The 16089-nt window shown below is 31.8% G+C and overlaps 1 protein-coding gene across 1 annotated transcript; it reads right to left on the reverse strand.

Moving 5' to 3' along the window:
• Positions 1–2167: 2167 nt before the first annotated feature.
• Positions 2168–11055, reverse strand: LOC133187139 (uncharacterized). Its single transcript, XM_061322497.1, has 6 exons — positions 11011–11055; positions 8388–8628; positions 7041–7291; positions 6600–6699; positions 4472–4570; positions 2168–3641 (listed from the first exon to the last, which is right to left on the reverse strand). Exons 2-6 carry the CDS (start codon positions 8614–8616, stop codon positions 3412–3414), a joined length of 909 nt encoding a protein of 302 aa, XP_061178481.1. The 5' UTR covers positions 8617–8628; positions 11011–11055; the 3' UTR covers positions 2168–3411.
• Positions 11056–16089: the final 5034 nt, after the last annotated feature.

Raw genomic sequence — 16089 nt, forward strand, 5'->3', positions numbered from 1 at the left:
ATTATCTATGTATATCATGTTTGAATGTAGATCCTATTGGTAAACTTAAAAAAAAAAAATCCCTGGCCATTTTGAAAATAAAAGTAATGAAATATTGAATGACCTTTGCTGGACATGCCTGGGGGTACTGAATAATCTGAACAACCTTTCAGCTTAAATGTACATCATGCAGGCAAAGAGGCACATGTTAAAAAGTTTTTTTTTAAACTTGTATCTGTTCATTCTGACAAGAGGCCCATGGGCCACAATGTTCACCTGAGTAACTATGGCCCTCATGTTCTTCATTAGCAGATTCTTTTTCCTACATAGTCTTATGTAAAATTTTATGACCCCACCCTACCCCAGAGGGGTCTTGATTCAATGATCAATCTACACTACCTGAGGATGCTTCCATATAAATATGGCTTATCATGGATTTGCTGTTCTTGAGAAAAAAACGTTTACAGATTTTTCCTGTGTAATCCTATGTAAAACTTTGATTGCCCATTGTTTCACCACCCTGCTCCCAGGGGTCATGATTTGAAGTAATTTGAATCTACACTACCTGCAGATGGTTCCATATAAATATGACTAAACATGGCTTAGCTGTTCCTGGGAAAAAGATTTTTAAAGACTTCTTCTATATTCCAATGTTAAACTTTGATCCCCACCCTAAACCCAGGGGTCATGATTTAAACAAACTTCAATCAACACTATAGATGATTCCATATAAATACCGGTATGACTAATCATAGCTTTGCTATACTTTGATCCCCTGTTGTGTTCCCACCATATTCCAAGGGTCATGATTTGAATTAACTTGAATCTACACTACCTGAAGATGCTTCTGTCCTAATTTGACTAATAATGGATTAGTTGTTCTTAAGAAAAAATTTGAAGATTTTTCCTATACACACATGTACATTATTCCTATGTAAAACTTTGACCTCATTTTGTGGCCCCACCCTACCCCAGGGGGTCATGATATGAACAAATTTGAATCTACAGTATGTAATAAAGCCCTCAAATACATGTTTGTTTCTTCTTTTCTGGTCCAGTGCTTTTAGAGATTTTCAAAAGATGCCACCAAATTTTCATGAATTCTTTATCATCTCCCCTTGAAAGAGGGCATGGCCACTTCCTGTGAACAAACTTAAATCCCCTTTACCAAAGGATGTTTGTGCCAAGTTTGGTTGATATTGGCCCTGTGGTACTGGAGAAGAAATGGAAAATGTGAAAAATTTACAGATAACACACAACACAAAGACGGATGGACGCAGGACACTTTTTGATCAGAAAAGCTCACTTGAGCCTTCCACTCAGGTGAACTAAAAAGGGTGTAGTCCTTGAAAACGAGATGGGTATGTGAAGCACCATATGGCAGCTCATGTCAAAGGATTAAGTTTCTCAAATCAAACTCCCAAGTTCAAGGGAACCCAAAGAAAGGTCGTCACAAGGAATACACCTGTGAAACATGAAAGCCCTTGCAGCAACCATTAAAAAATTATGGTCAAGGTTAAAGTTTTTCAAAAGTAGGTGAATCCTCAAGCTCAGGGTAATGAAGTAAAAAATATATTGGTACTACCAGGAAAAAGTCCTGTTACAAGGGATACATCTATGGAATATGAAGTTCTAACACCAAGTGTTCGAAAGTTATGGCCAATGATTAAGTTTTCAAAAGTAGGTCAAACTCCAAGTTCAGGTTCATTAAATCAAATTGTTGATACCCAAAGAAAGTTTTTGTTAGAAAAAAATTGTTAAATATGAAAGCCCTAGGACCAACCATTCAAAAGTTATGGCAAAGATTAAAGGGAAGTTCCTTTTATAAGAAATACACAAGTGAAATATGAAGGCCCTAGTGCCAACCATTCTAAAGTTATGGTCAATCTTCGGTTATGGGGGCATAAAAAGAAGTTTCCTGTAATGAAGTGAAGGTTGTGAATTATAAGCACCACCCCAAAAACAAGGCAAGGTCTGAAACTCAAGGGTCCAAAGTGATAAAGTTCATTTACCATCAATGTGGGTACATGATGCTTGGTAAATTTTATGATTACATGACCAAATGTTTTAAGTGATTAATTATCTACAAGGCTCTTTGTTGCATTTGTATTTACTCCACGTAATTTTATAATATGAAATAAATTAATAATAATTAACAAAGGCACACAAAGGTTTACAGTAAATTTAATATAAAAATAAAGAATTGAGAATACATGAAATATTATATGACAAAGTCATTCAACTTTTAATCATAATCCAAAGTTTGTACATTATAATAAAGACATGGAACATGATATTTTAATTTTTGATGGAGAAGGAGTACGGAGTATCAGATCTAATCACATTCAAAATATGAAAATCAAACACTTAATATGACAAGCTGCTGACTGAGTATGAAGGCAATTTGAATTTTTGGACCTAAAGCCAAAAATGTTGCTGCCAAAATTTCAAGTCAATAACTGTTTTGTTACATCCTTTCATTGCCACTTAACCAATAATTTAATTCAGTCAAACCTTGTTATCTCGAACTTGATTGGATGAGAAAAAAACTGAGATATCTGAAGATTCAAGATATCTAGGGTAAAATACTTAAAGAATAAGTGATAGAGACTTCCAAATCACATCCACATATCCATGGTATTAGAGATATTGGTGTTCGAGATACCGAAGTTCAGCTGTATTACAATGCACAAATAACATGAACACTAATATTCTGTTAAATATTAAACAGTAATATTTTCTTATCTTAATACCTCTTCCGAAGCACTCACAAATTAAGACGTGTTGTTTAGTTGAAAAGACAATTAGTTGGCATTCATGAAGTTAATGCCAGTAACTTTGATGTGGAATTGTTAGTGGTGTCATAGCCATGCAGTCCAAAATCAAAATTATAACAGCTAGAGCTCCCCCTTTTGATGGGCTTTAGATTACCTGAAGTATTGCACACTGATATATTTATCATGATCAGGTATAACATTACTGATAGAGATGGAAAAGTCAAAATGAGTAGGATTTACTGGTGAATAAACAAGAAAACAAAAAATGTGGATGATGTTAACCTTCTTTTACACTCAATGCATAACTGATTGCAAAATGTAATATCTCTTGTCTGAAAAGGCCTACTGAAGATTCCTAAATATACACGAGGAATTATCGTGTAATTTTGCAAGAAGCACCACTCGCGACATAAATTTACTCGCTTTTAATATGGTACTGAAATCCATATAAAATTTCTTGATCCTCGATCAACTGTCCACTCATGAATAATTATTGTTCTTGCGATTTGAAGTCTAAGAGCCATTTTGCTATATTAAGTACACACGAAAAATAAGGAATCTACAGTAATGTAGTACATTATAGACTGCTACATGTGCACATCTCTTCATAAAAACAGAATTTAGAGAAAACACATATTTTTTAATCAGCTGTTAATTATACCTCAAACACAATGTGTCTTGTAAGTGTATAACAGATACTGAGTAAAGGTTTATATACAACTGATTTTTCATTTTTATCGATAGTATGCTGAGATTTAGAAAGCTCTCTGTTGGTTTCTTTCAATAAATTCAGAAGATTTAAAGGCCTCTGAGCCTCCTTAAATTTGATAGTAAGATCACTCCAAACATGGCTTCCTCTCCTTGATTCAAAACCTGCTGCATAGCCTGAAAAAATAAATACTGTATTGTTAATTGTGACAAAATGTAGCTTAATAATCTGGTAAAAAAAAACACTACAAAGACTTGAATACCTTACTTGTATGTACTGTAAGTGTACATAAATTGGCGTATTCAAAATTTAGCGCAATCAAGGGGTATGGAGTTGTTGGCGTAATCATGAATTAGCACTACATACGTCCGTGCCATATATTGTATAATTAAATGATTTCTTAGCGGTATTCATCAATTAGCGCATAGTTGTCCATGTCAAAGCTGCTAAAATATGAAGCCTGCTTTTTTAAGTACACATACAGTACAATGTATCTTGATAATGCATTTTGTATTCTGGTCCCAATGGTCAGTCTAACGCTTTGGTAGTGTATTTTTTAACCTAGCCAGTAATTTCTTGATGTTCCTATTGCCTTCATCAGTATATAAAGATGCGTAACCTAAATATCAGGGCAAGAGAAAGCCGGGCATGCTAATTTCTCCTCTCATTCCTTTATTCTGTCTGAATACATCCAGTGTATCCTTAAGTTTAATTTCAGGAATTAATTTTTTGAAATGTAAAATGAATTTTCAATATATGACTAACTTAGTCACATCCTGAGGCTGAACCATACACCAGGAAGATATGAATTTTACAATTTTGGTAAAGGGGGGGGGGGGGGGGGTAGATGTTCATTTTTATTGAGTTAACAGTTTGTCTGCTGGATGCCTATGAGAAAATACAAAAATATTAAAATTGGTCAAATGGTTCTAGAGAAGAAGTTGTACATCAATACATCTAGTAGACCTTTTATTTTTTAATACAAAACATACTCATAACCACTTACCAAATGGGGTTGAGAACACTATTACACTATCATCAATACAGGGAGGTGAGTATACAATTTTATTTTCAGGTGGTGCTGGTGGAACCGGAACAGAAATATCTGAAAGATTAGATATCAATTAGACTGGTGAAAAGAGCTAGGTTCACTAACTCCATAAAATGGCCCTGTCGATAAACCAATTAACTGACCAAATCCCAATGTCTCATTTCAAGCACCAATATAAAGAAGAGACTTCAGTTAGTACTTTCATTTCCTTTAAAAAAAAGTTTTTCTCTTGGAGTCCAGGTATTGAAAAAGTGGCTTTGTGAAATTGTAATGTTCTTGAATTTTGACGAAAATGGGTGTATTTGAGCACCTTTAGTAAAGGATTAAAATATGCGCCCAGCCTGCGATCTAAAAAATAAAACATGGATTATAATCCTCTGAAACAGTACTTTCATTATATAATTCAACATTTTAGATCAGAGGTTGGGGTCTATGCAAAATATTGAAGAACAGCTTAAATTTTTGGCCATTTTTGAAGAATTTGTCAGGATTTGGGGATAATGATGCAATTCATGACGTCATAATGCATGAACTAGTGAAAAAATTACGTCAATTTTAATAGATATGCAGTCAGCAAGGGTCCAAGTAAAATTTAATGTATTTTCATCTAAAACTGAGCATTTTTTATTTTTCAGAAATTCACAGGGCCAAAAAAGGTCTTAAGTGAACCTTGTTCTTTCACAGACATATTTAAATGAATAACTGATTCAGAATGAGAACCTAGTACAAGGATGCATACTGTAAATGTGCAAAACTTAGCACATTCTAAATTTAGATCATATATATTAGCATTGTACTTGAATTAGCAGACAAGAAGCAGTGCAAAAGGTCCTAAACTATGATTATTGCTAAAATAAGTATATTTACAATATTTTGGATGCATTAAGTATTTGTTAAGTTGCAAATCTGTCACTTTTGAACTACTATTGAAAAGATTATTTTTAAGATCAACACTGCCTGTTTAGCTATTTTTTGCATGATGTAAAGCCCATAGGAAACAATTTCAGTTTTGGAGGCAAAACCGAAGTTTCTTGAGAGACAAAAAGATCATCAAACATTTATTGAGGAATAAGAGCATAATGAAAACCGACAGTCTCTGGTGAGAATGTAGCTCTACCTGTTCGTACTTTCTAAGGTGGGACAGAAGTTGCAAAAGGACTTGAAACACTTTCTTTCATATAAGTTTACTTGAAGAGATAATGTATTCTGACATTTTCTAAACTTGTACAAAGTTTTACTAAAATCAAGCCCAAACTGCAGGATGAGTACCAGTAGCAATTCGAAAGAATTTCACAAAAATTTCTAATTTTAGTAGCCCTGGTCACATCATTCATCAAAAGCTTCCACCAATTGACAGTCAGTTATGAGTATTGGTATAGTCTACTTGAATATCCTCTTGAAGTAAGACCAGAATTGTAGGCTTTTGAAAGAATTCAGTCTAATTAAAATTAGATCTTTGATCTGCTAGATCTATCACTTCACAAAGTGTGTAGCGATCTAGTTGGAGTGGATCAAAGATCTAATTTTAATTAGATTGGAAAGAATTTTACAAAATTTCTGTGTGTAAACATGGCAACACTGTTGCTTGAAATTAAAAAAAAAAGATTCACAGAGTTATGTATTTTGGTCTAGTTGCAGTCCTTTGATTGAAATCAGTCTATAAAGCTGAGAGAGGAGTAGGCTTTTAAAAGAATACAACAGAAATTTCTATTTTAAAAGAAAGCAACTGTTAAATAAAATAAAAAAAAAAAAAAATAAAAAAAAAAATTGATTTTAAAAAAAATACAACAGAAATTTCTATTTTAAAAGAAAGCAACTGTTTAATAAAATTAAAAAAAAAATGACATGCAGAATTAGGTATCTTGATGTCGTCTAATTGTGTACCAGGTTAAACTGAAATCAGACTAAATTTGTTGGAGAAGTAGTCCAGTTTTGAAGTTGTACTCAGTTCTGAAATAGTCTCAGTTTTGAAAAATTGTTTACAGACAGACTGACAACCCGTACCAAAACATAAGCTTTTTTAGTCTTTGACCAGGTAAACAAAAATTACGGGAAAACATGATGTAGTGAAATTAAAACTTACTTGGTCTACTTTCTTCTGCATCCTTTTCAACAAAAAGTTGTACACCTTCATCTAATCCCTGACTTCCCGTGGTGTTATGTTTTGAGTCATCTCTACATGCCTACAAAGATATTGTTGCTCTCTAATGTAAAAATTGCAAATCTTTCTGTAGTTTTAAATAAAGTAGACTCATATTTATATATTTGAAAAGTGTAAAACCCTTTCCCATGGCCTGGCCAGTAGAAAAGGCACAAGTCATTGGATGAATCATATGCAATGATAAACCATAGGAGAATATATATATATATATATATATATATATATATATATATATATATATATATATATATATATATATATGAATGTATAAAATGAGAAAATTTTGCCTTGCTTGATAAAATGTCACAGAAATCTGGTGTTCTACAGTACCTACAAGTTTAAATCTTTCAAGTGCAGCTGTACCTGAATAAAGAATATTTTTGGTATTCCTTTTAATCTAGGATCTCTGAATATTTCAACTATTTCCCGAACTGAGACCCGTTCATCTTTAAATTCTGGTGAGAATCCTGATTGGTCTGGTTCTGGATGTGTCAAGACGTAATCCTCGTATGTTTCCACATCATCTGTCTGTCCGTCTTGCCGTATGATGACTCCGTGGGAAGACACTGTCACCAAAATGCACCCACACGGTTCTTCACAGCAAAATCTTTTAACTTAAACAAACATTAAAGGATCTATATAAATTATAATCAAATCACAAAGGGGTGAACCAATTTTTAAATATAATAGAAGTGCCGTGTTTCACAAAAAAATAAACTTATAAAAAGTTATAGCTTCATGTTTATAATTTTTTTTCCCCAACATCTGTGATCAAGTTAAATAAACATCATTTAGACAAGTAATGTTAAGAATTGTTCTAATAATTAACACCAATGAAACTCTCTTATTCCCTTTACCCCCCCCCCCCCCCCCCCCCCCTTCCCCATTAAAAAAAAAATGAAACAACACTGAACAATTTTCAGTATATTGAGGCTTTATGTCTACTATACAAATGCTGGCCTTCATTTTCTTCCAGAAGTCAATACAGTTTTATTTACAACTCCTACCCCCCTCCCAATAATGGCCATAACCTAATGTTTTGATCAAACCTGAAGCAACATTACATGGGAAACTTGTGATTTCTTATGATCTGAAATGTCATCAGCTCATTAATATTGTCCAGTAACCTTACATGACATTGAGATATGACCTTAGGTCAAGATCATGATGCAGCTTTAGACTATAAGCAAAAATATTTGAAAGCATCATTCAATTTAAGGTTTAAGTTACAGAATGTGCCAGAGAATACAATTTATCTCAGTAATTATCGACCTCGACCTTTGAGATAAGAGCTTGTGTCAATATCATGAACATAAGCTTTGAGCAATGACATACTAAATATGAATTCATACTTTCCAGTCTCACATTTGATTTCCAAGTTACATGTATATACCAGAAATATTCTGTGCTAATTTTCATTGATATGGCCCAGTAAGCCTGTCAACATTACCCTGCCTGGTGACCTTGAGTTACGACCTTGACTCCAAACTCAGACATATCCTTTGATCATGGACAACATTATACTCCATTTTGATTTTGTACAACTGGCAAAGGTTCCAAAGTTCTGTCCAGGATATGGTTTTGTGACAGGTAGATTTGACTAGAACGATATGTCTCTGCTCTGATGTTGCGAGATGACATTCACAATGTATAGTGTATGGTAGATTTAAATGGATATTCTGTGGTATTCAGAGTTAAACACTTACTTACATTTATTCAGTACATCCAAAAATCTGGACTTGGATAAATTTCTTGTATCTTTGGCTTGTTCTGATGGGTAAATGTTAAACTTTAATTCTTTAAACATTTTAACAATATTTTGTCTCTCTTGTATAATTGCTATCCCCCTCTTAAGTTTATTATCACCAATTGAAAAATCCCAGTCAAAGTTAACAGCTCTCCATGGCTTTCCCTTCATCACATCATAGGTTGAGCTCATCCTTACTTGAACCTAAAATTAATTATATTAATTTACATATCATGTTGTATAGTTAAAATTAAGCTCATTTTGACATGGTTGTTTTAAAAATTTTCATCTTAATCATTTGATACAGGACTGATATCGGTATCAAGATCAGAATTAAGGATTTTTAAATTGGCAATGATAAGTACATGTGCACCCTTTTTGGTCAATTTATGTAAATAACCATAATTTATATCATAGTATTATAAACATACATGTATGTCAAAAATATATTCTTTTATTGATACTGTGGAATCATTAGATTTCATGGTGGATCAATTTTCGTGGAATTTGTGGGTACATCTTGTCCAAGAATTAACATCCTTCTCGAATTAATTACCTAGGGTAACAAAGTCATATTTCCATTTGTAGGTTTAAAAGAATACATGACATTGCGTCCACACGTATGAGGCGCCGTTTTAATATTTTTAAGGTATTTTCTGATATCAAAAAATGATTTTTTGATATCAGAAATTCGAATTTTTGATATCAAAAAATCATTTTCTGATATCAGAAAATATATTTTTTGATATCAAAAAATAAGCGAGATTTTTTGATATCAAAAATTTGAATTTCTGATATCAGAAAATCATTTTTTGATATCAAATATTCGAATTTCTGATATCAAATAATCATTTTGTGATATCAGAAATTCAACTGGATTTTTTGATATCACAAAATCAATTTTTTGATATCAGAAATTCAAAAAATATTAGTGTTTAGGCTCATACAGATAATCTATTCTCCCCAAGATTGTTTTCACAGAAGTAGGGCTCCCCTGTGTTTGGGTTTTATACTATTATCTATAGAATTAGTGGAAAGGCGAACTTGTATATGTTACAAAATGAGGGTTACAAGTTTCGGTGTTTATGATGTAAAGAGAACTTAATGAATGCATAAAGTGTTAATTACTCTATTCATTTTTACTGTCATTTCCTACGAATCTCTTGTCATTACAACTCGAGGAGGCTTCAAGACTTATTTGGAATTCGGACATTTCAAACTTATCAGCATTGTAAATGCATGTACGTATCAATTTATGTATATTCATTTATTTCCTTGCATTAATCTATACAAAAATTTTATTAAGAAAACACAAGGCTTTAGGCTAGACAATCAACTATGAATTGATAACACATATCAAAGTTAAGTAACAGAACATACAATGTTGCAGCGGGATCGGTATTCAGGATGACACTAATACGAGTAAACTAACCATTGATACGGAATAAGGGAGCATTCATTTATGTAAGTTCTATTTATTTCACTCATATTTTCTGATATCAAAAAATCGATTTTTTGATATCAAAAATTCGAAAGCATTTTTTGATATCAGAAATTTATTTTCTGATATCAAAAAGTCGATTTTCTGATATCAGAAAATGATTTTTTGATATCAAGAATTCGATTTTCTGATATCAGAAAATCTACATTAATTTCTGATATCAAAAATTTGATTTCCTGATATCAGAAAATCATTTTTTGATATCAAAAAATCGAATTTTTGATATCAGAAAATCATTTTCTGATATCAAAAATTCAAATTCTTGATATCAAGAATTATTTTTTGATATCAAGAATTATTTTTTGATATCAAGAATTCGAATTATTGATATCAAGATTTCTTTTTTTGATATCAAAAAATACCTCAAAAATATAGAAATGGCACCTCATACACACGAACCTGTAAAATTAAGGCAATCCACGAAAATTGGCCCCCACGAATTTTAATGATTCCACAGTAATACATAATATTTCTACAGTCAAATTAACCCTCTTACGGAAAAAAAAAATAACAAAAAAGATTTTAAAAAAAAACAAACAATTGAAATAAATAAATAAATAAATTTAAAAAAATTCAATTTAAAAATTTTTAAAATTCCATAAATAAATTTATGTTACTCATAGATAATGCAATAAAACTAACGACGCTGAAGTAAATTTGAGTAGCTTTTACTATTCCTTAAAGACGCTCAAAGTTGTTCTGCTCAACATTATCAGTTTTAATATTAATAATATGAGCAAATTGCCAAAACCATGGGGACTGGAAGATATTGTAATTTAGTATACATGTATATGTGAAAGTTGTTCATATAAATATTGAGTACATACTCTATATTTACATTAACTTCCTTGAGTCCCCTAGATAGAATATTCTATCGTTAACATGATAAATGTCTTATGGACTCCAACTACTAGTCCCCGTGGGCAAAACATTCTACTTTCGGTTTAACAAACCTGTTCACAAATTTTATAAAAACCAGTAAATAAACAACTATTTCTTTCTACAATTTCACATTGAGATAAACAAAATTAAAAAAAAAGATCGTATCACTTAAATGTTCAGTTTCATGAATGTTCATCAATTACCTGAATGGATGATATATTCCTTATTGAAAGCTACTTACGCACTGACGGTGTAATAATATTTCGTACCTTGAGCATTCGAGGCCGTTCTAAAGTTAGACCTCCTTGACTTACAGTGCTACTTATGCACTGACGGTGTAATAATATTTCGTACCTTGAGCATTCGAGGCCGTTCTAAAGTTAGACCCCTTCTTGACTTACAGTGCTACTTACGAGTATAGGACAAAATTTGCAGCTCTCCACCGGCAATTGGTGGCGTCTCCATGTGAGTGAAAAATTCGAGAGAGGGACGTTAAACAACATACAAACAAACAAACAAACGCACTAACGGTGTAATAATATTTCGGAGGAGACAAGCTCAGAGAGAAGCAAAATGTTATATTTTTGAAAGCAGAGGAAATGATATACACCAAAAGACTCGAATTTCAATTGAAGAGCAGTTCCGTTGAGTTTGAAGCTTGCTAATGATTAAAAAAAGATCTGGTCTGCTTAATATCGATGATGCAATTTTAACTTATTAATGAAGTATGGAGATAACGAACAGTATTCAAGCTCGAAGTCCATTAAAACAATACATATCGGGAGCAGAGCAAACACGGACCTCCAAAAACATCAGAGGTGGGATCAGGTGCCATGGAGGACCGGTCACACCCGCCGTGTGCTCCTTGTCATGATCGGGAAATAACGGAAAAAATCCGTCGACAATTCAGCGTGTAATAATGGGCCTAACAATTAGTTTGAAAAACGTCAGTCAGAATATGACTTAATGATAGATTGTATTTGCTGACAAGGTCATTGTATCGACCATAGAACTTACGAAATGATGACTTTAAACGAGACTGTTGATATTCTTGTTTCATCGACTTGTTTGTCAATAACTTACCTCGTTTTAGAAATTGTTCATACTAAAGCATGCTCTTGCGTATCGAATCAACTGAGAGATATACACCCCATATGCAGGTGATAAGGGTATATTGCTGCATAAGTAAGGGAAGCTGGCGATTGAAAAGTTAAAGTCATCATGTTTATCATAAAGTTTGGTTGTTAGATTATCATTAATGTCTTTTTCTAGTAAAATATCCAAATATGAAACAGATTTGTTACAAGACTCTGTGGTACAGTATCTTTTATTTCAAGCTCACTGGGATATATCGTGTCGACATATGAATGGAAATAACTAGTTAATTGATAATACGTCGTCGATTTATCTAAATGTCGAGTTGAAGACCACAGCAAGATATTTTTTTTACTCGTGTATAAAATTTTGAATATATATATGAATACAAAAACAGGTCTGCTAACAACGGGGCGCAATTGGTACCCATGGAAATTTTAACAGATTGTTGGAAGACCTGGTCTCCAAAAACCTCGTTGATATTGTCAATCAGAAATTCCAGCATCTTTTTAAATATCAACTTCGGAGTACTTGTGTATACAATCAGATTTTTTTTTATCAAAATAATTTTGCAAATGACCTATGACAAGGTAAGTAAATTTACGAGTTCCATTTTTATTGAAAAAGCAGCTGTCAATGATGTCAGAAAGCCTGGACTTTAATTTATCGTGGGGAATGGTTGTATACAGAGTTGAAAAGTCGTAAGTTTTTATGTTATTGATTTTGGTAATACCCCAGAATTACAAACCAAACAGCGGCGAGTGCATGAGAACATATTAGAATAGTGTTCTGTTTTACCATCATAATAACAAGAAAATATATGTACTTGTAGTTTCCTGTACTTTTAAATAATTTTTTTTTTCAATTAAAAGCAATTTGATCGAATTTCACCTTAACTGTCTCTGTAGTTTATATATATATATATATATATATATATATATATATATATATATATATATATATATATATATATATATATATATATATATATATATATATAACAAAATTACATGGCTTAGCAAATTCCAAATTATTTTCACTGAAAGATAGATTTTTTCCCGACTCATTTTTAACAGGTTTAACTTTTAAACTGAAAATAATTATCAAGACTATTTTGAAGAGAATTAAGGTCAAGAGCCATCAAATGCAAAATGTGTGCTTTAAATTTTCATTATTATTATTTTTGAAAAATTGTTGTTATCTCTTGCCATTCCCACATTAGAAGTCACTTTTCTTGGATTAAAACAAATCAATTTTATTTGTTGAAAATTGATAAACATCTTACATGTAATTGAAAATAAGTCTGTTTCATTATCCTGGTGCCTGAACTTAGCACACAAGGTGCATACTAACACAACATATATATATATTTAAAACATTACTGTGACGTCATGCCTTTGTTCTTGCAGTCTAAAAATTTACCTGTAGTCGTCCGATAATAATGATTAGCAGTCCAATAATATATTATCGGACGGCATTGATAACAAAATCGGACAGTAGTTAAAAAACAACAACAAGAGTGAAATCAAGGTTTAATTTGTCCAGAAACCAAAAAAAAGTTAGGGAGAAAAAATTCAGGGTAAGCGAACGCGAGGAAATTAAGTTAAAAATAGCAAATCCAAGAAGAAACTGGAGTCTTAAACTTCCTCAAAAGTAACACTTTTTCCATTCAGTTTTTTTTTTGCAAAGCGTTTTCGATACATCACTGGGAATAAGCCAATTTAAATCCATTTCTGATAAAGAACCAGTCTGCGAATCTCTTCATTTAACGAGGTTTGTTCTCCAATGACCATGATGACCGCACTTTTAAAACCCAAGATTTTCATTATATCATCCAATCAAAATTTAGATAAAAATCCGCATTATTACTTTAAATGCATTTCGAAGATATCATCCAACACTGTATCTGTATCAATGTCAAACGCACTTAATAATAAAAAAAAAATATTCCGAATCATAAAAAAAACCCCTCATCACCTGACCACTGTCCATAGTTCCTGCTAAGCCAAACGACTGCCATTGAATGAATGAAACAAAAGAGTTCACTCACTGATTTTACTGTCTTAAAAAAAACTTTCTCTTTTCTTTTGTCTACTTATTAGATGGTTTCAGGTAGAAAACTATTGATGTCTGAACTCCTATTGTGTAATTATCGGACTCCTCCAGGTAACTTTTGGACATTTAAATAGCAATGTTTTAAGTAAGATATATGCCTCATACAATTATATATGTAAAATTATCAGACTGTTTTCGGCCCTAACGGGCCTCAAACAGTCTGATAATTTTACATATAGAACAGTATTCGGCATATATCCATTATTTTAGGAATGACTCTAATTCTTGGCCAAATTATTCGAGTATAACCTGGTTTGGGTCAGTTTACGCTTTATAATCCGCGAAGCGGATTATAAAACAGCGTAAACTGACCCAAACCAGGTTATACTCGAATAATTTGGCCAAGAATTAGAGTCATTCCTTATAATTTAATTCTAAAATCATTAAACAACTGTGGGTGTAAAATTTCGTTGCTTTTTATTAGTTCAAATTTGCCGCTCAATAATACAACCCTAGTAACGGAAGTGATGGGAAGCAAGGGGAGGTAAAAACTGATACATAGTCCTAGCAGCCATGTTTTTTGTTTGCATGTGGTAAGATCCGAGTTATTGTTTGAAGCTAAAGGTACATTTATTAAATCTGGAATTTTCCATGAATCCCGAGGACTGGAAATGAGAGCATTGCATGGATACAGACGATTCAGCTGGTTGTCAGGGGGGTGTGTCCCCATACCAAACCAGGTTATACAGAAATAATTTGTGTTCCTTTTTGGATATTAACCAATCAGAGGCTAGAATACAAACAAAATTAAATTATATATATATATATATATATATATATATATATATATATATATATATATATATATATATATATATATATATATATATATATATATATATATATATATATATATATATATATATATATATATTGTACTATACTATTTTATTATGTATATTTTCATGTATTTTTATTTTTATTATTTTTATAACTTTATATCTTATAAGGCTATGCTCTTTTTCTTTTCTTGATATATTGTATTTAAATTTTGTGTCCAAAGTGGCATATAGACCCGATGGGGCGGATGTTTTTAAACTGACTAAAACATCTAATGTCCAAAAATGTACATGGGGTGGGGTGGGAGGATGGGTATTTGTATCATTTTGTATCTCTATAGCCTTAAATCAAATAATTATAATTGAAGCATAATTGAATAAGATAACTAATATTCCTGAAAAATTTAAGAGGACTAGAAGAAAATTTGGTATGTAAGCCGATATCTATATTGATTATCTTTTCACAAACAGAACATACATGTATACTTTTTTATTGGTTCCCCGCTTTTGCTTAAATCTAGGTCTCTATGTTCGTCTGTGTGTCTGTCACTCTGCCTGCATTTAAAGCTTTGGTTTATTGGTGATTTATCATCTTTTGTAGTGAAAATTTATAACCCCCTCTGACTCGACTTGACAAACAGATATAAGATAAATTATTGCTCGCATTCATATTTTTAAAAATATATTTGTACTAAGAATCATAAGCGCTAACCATGTGATTTCATAGAAATCTATCCTCAAATGTTTTGCCCACATACATGTAGTTTCAAAATAACATATCAGACCCCAGTAAGAACAGTGTGAAATTAAACAGACATAAAATTAACTTTTAATTGGAGACATTACAAGTGTTTGTACCATGTGGTTGTATTTATTTTTTTTTACTGAATCTCAGTTAGATACTTGTATATTATACATGCATATTAATTTTGTGCTTATTGTGATGAGAAATTGGAATAATTGCAGGGAAAATGTATGGCTAAAAATGTTACACATTAAGATGTTTAATCCCAACTTCAGAAAATTTAACTGAATAATTGAAATGATACAGAAATTTAATATTACTGACCTGATGAAAATTTGCTTATGAGTTTGAGATATTTTACGTTTTAAGTGAAATGACTGAAAAAATTAAAGAATCGTTAATGACATCATCCTACTTAAGCTTTAACCTCAAAATTTGACCTTTATTATGCATATCGTATGAACACTACTTATACATGTACATGTGTTCAAAATTCTTTAGCTATAAGAGATGCAAAAGTTTTATTTTATTATAGAGAGTTAACTCAC

This window comes from Saccostrea echinata, unplaced genomic scaffold, assembly GCF_033153115.1.
Source record: "Saccostrea echinata isolate AGI-Se365-2 ecotype Australia unplaced genomic scaffold, CSIRO_AGI_Sech_v1 ptg000014l, whole genome shotgun sequence".
Classification (NCBI taxonomy): domain Eukaryota; kingdom Metazoa; phylum Mollusca; class Bivalvia; order Ostreida; family Ostreidae; genus Saccostrea; species Saccostrea echinata.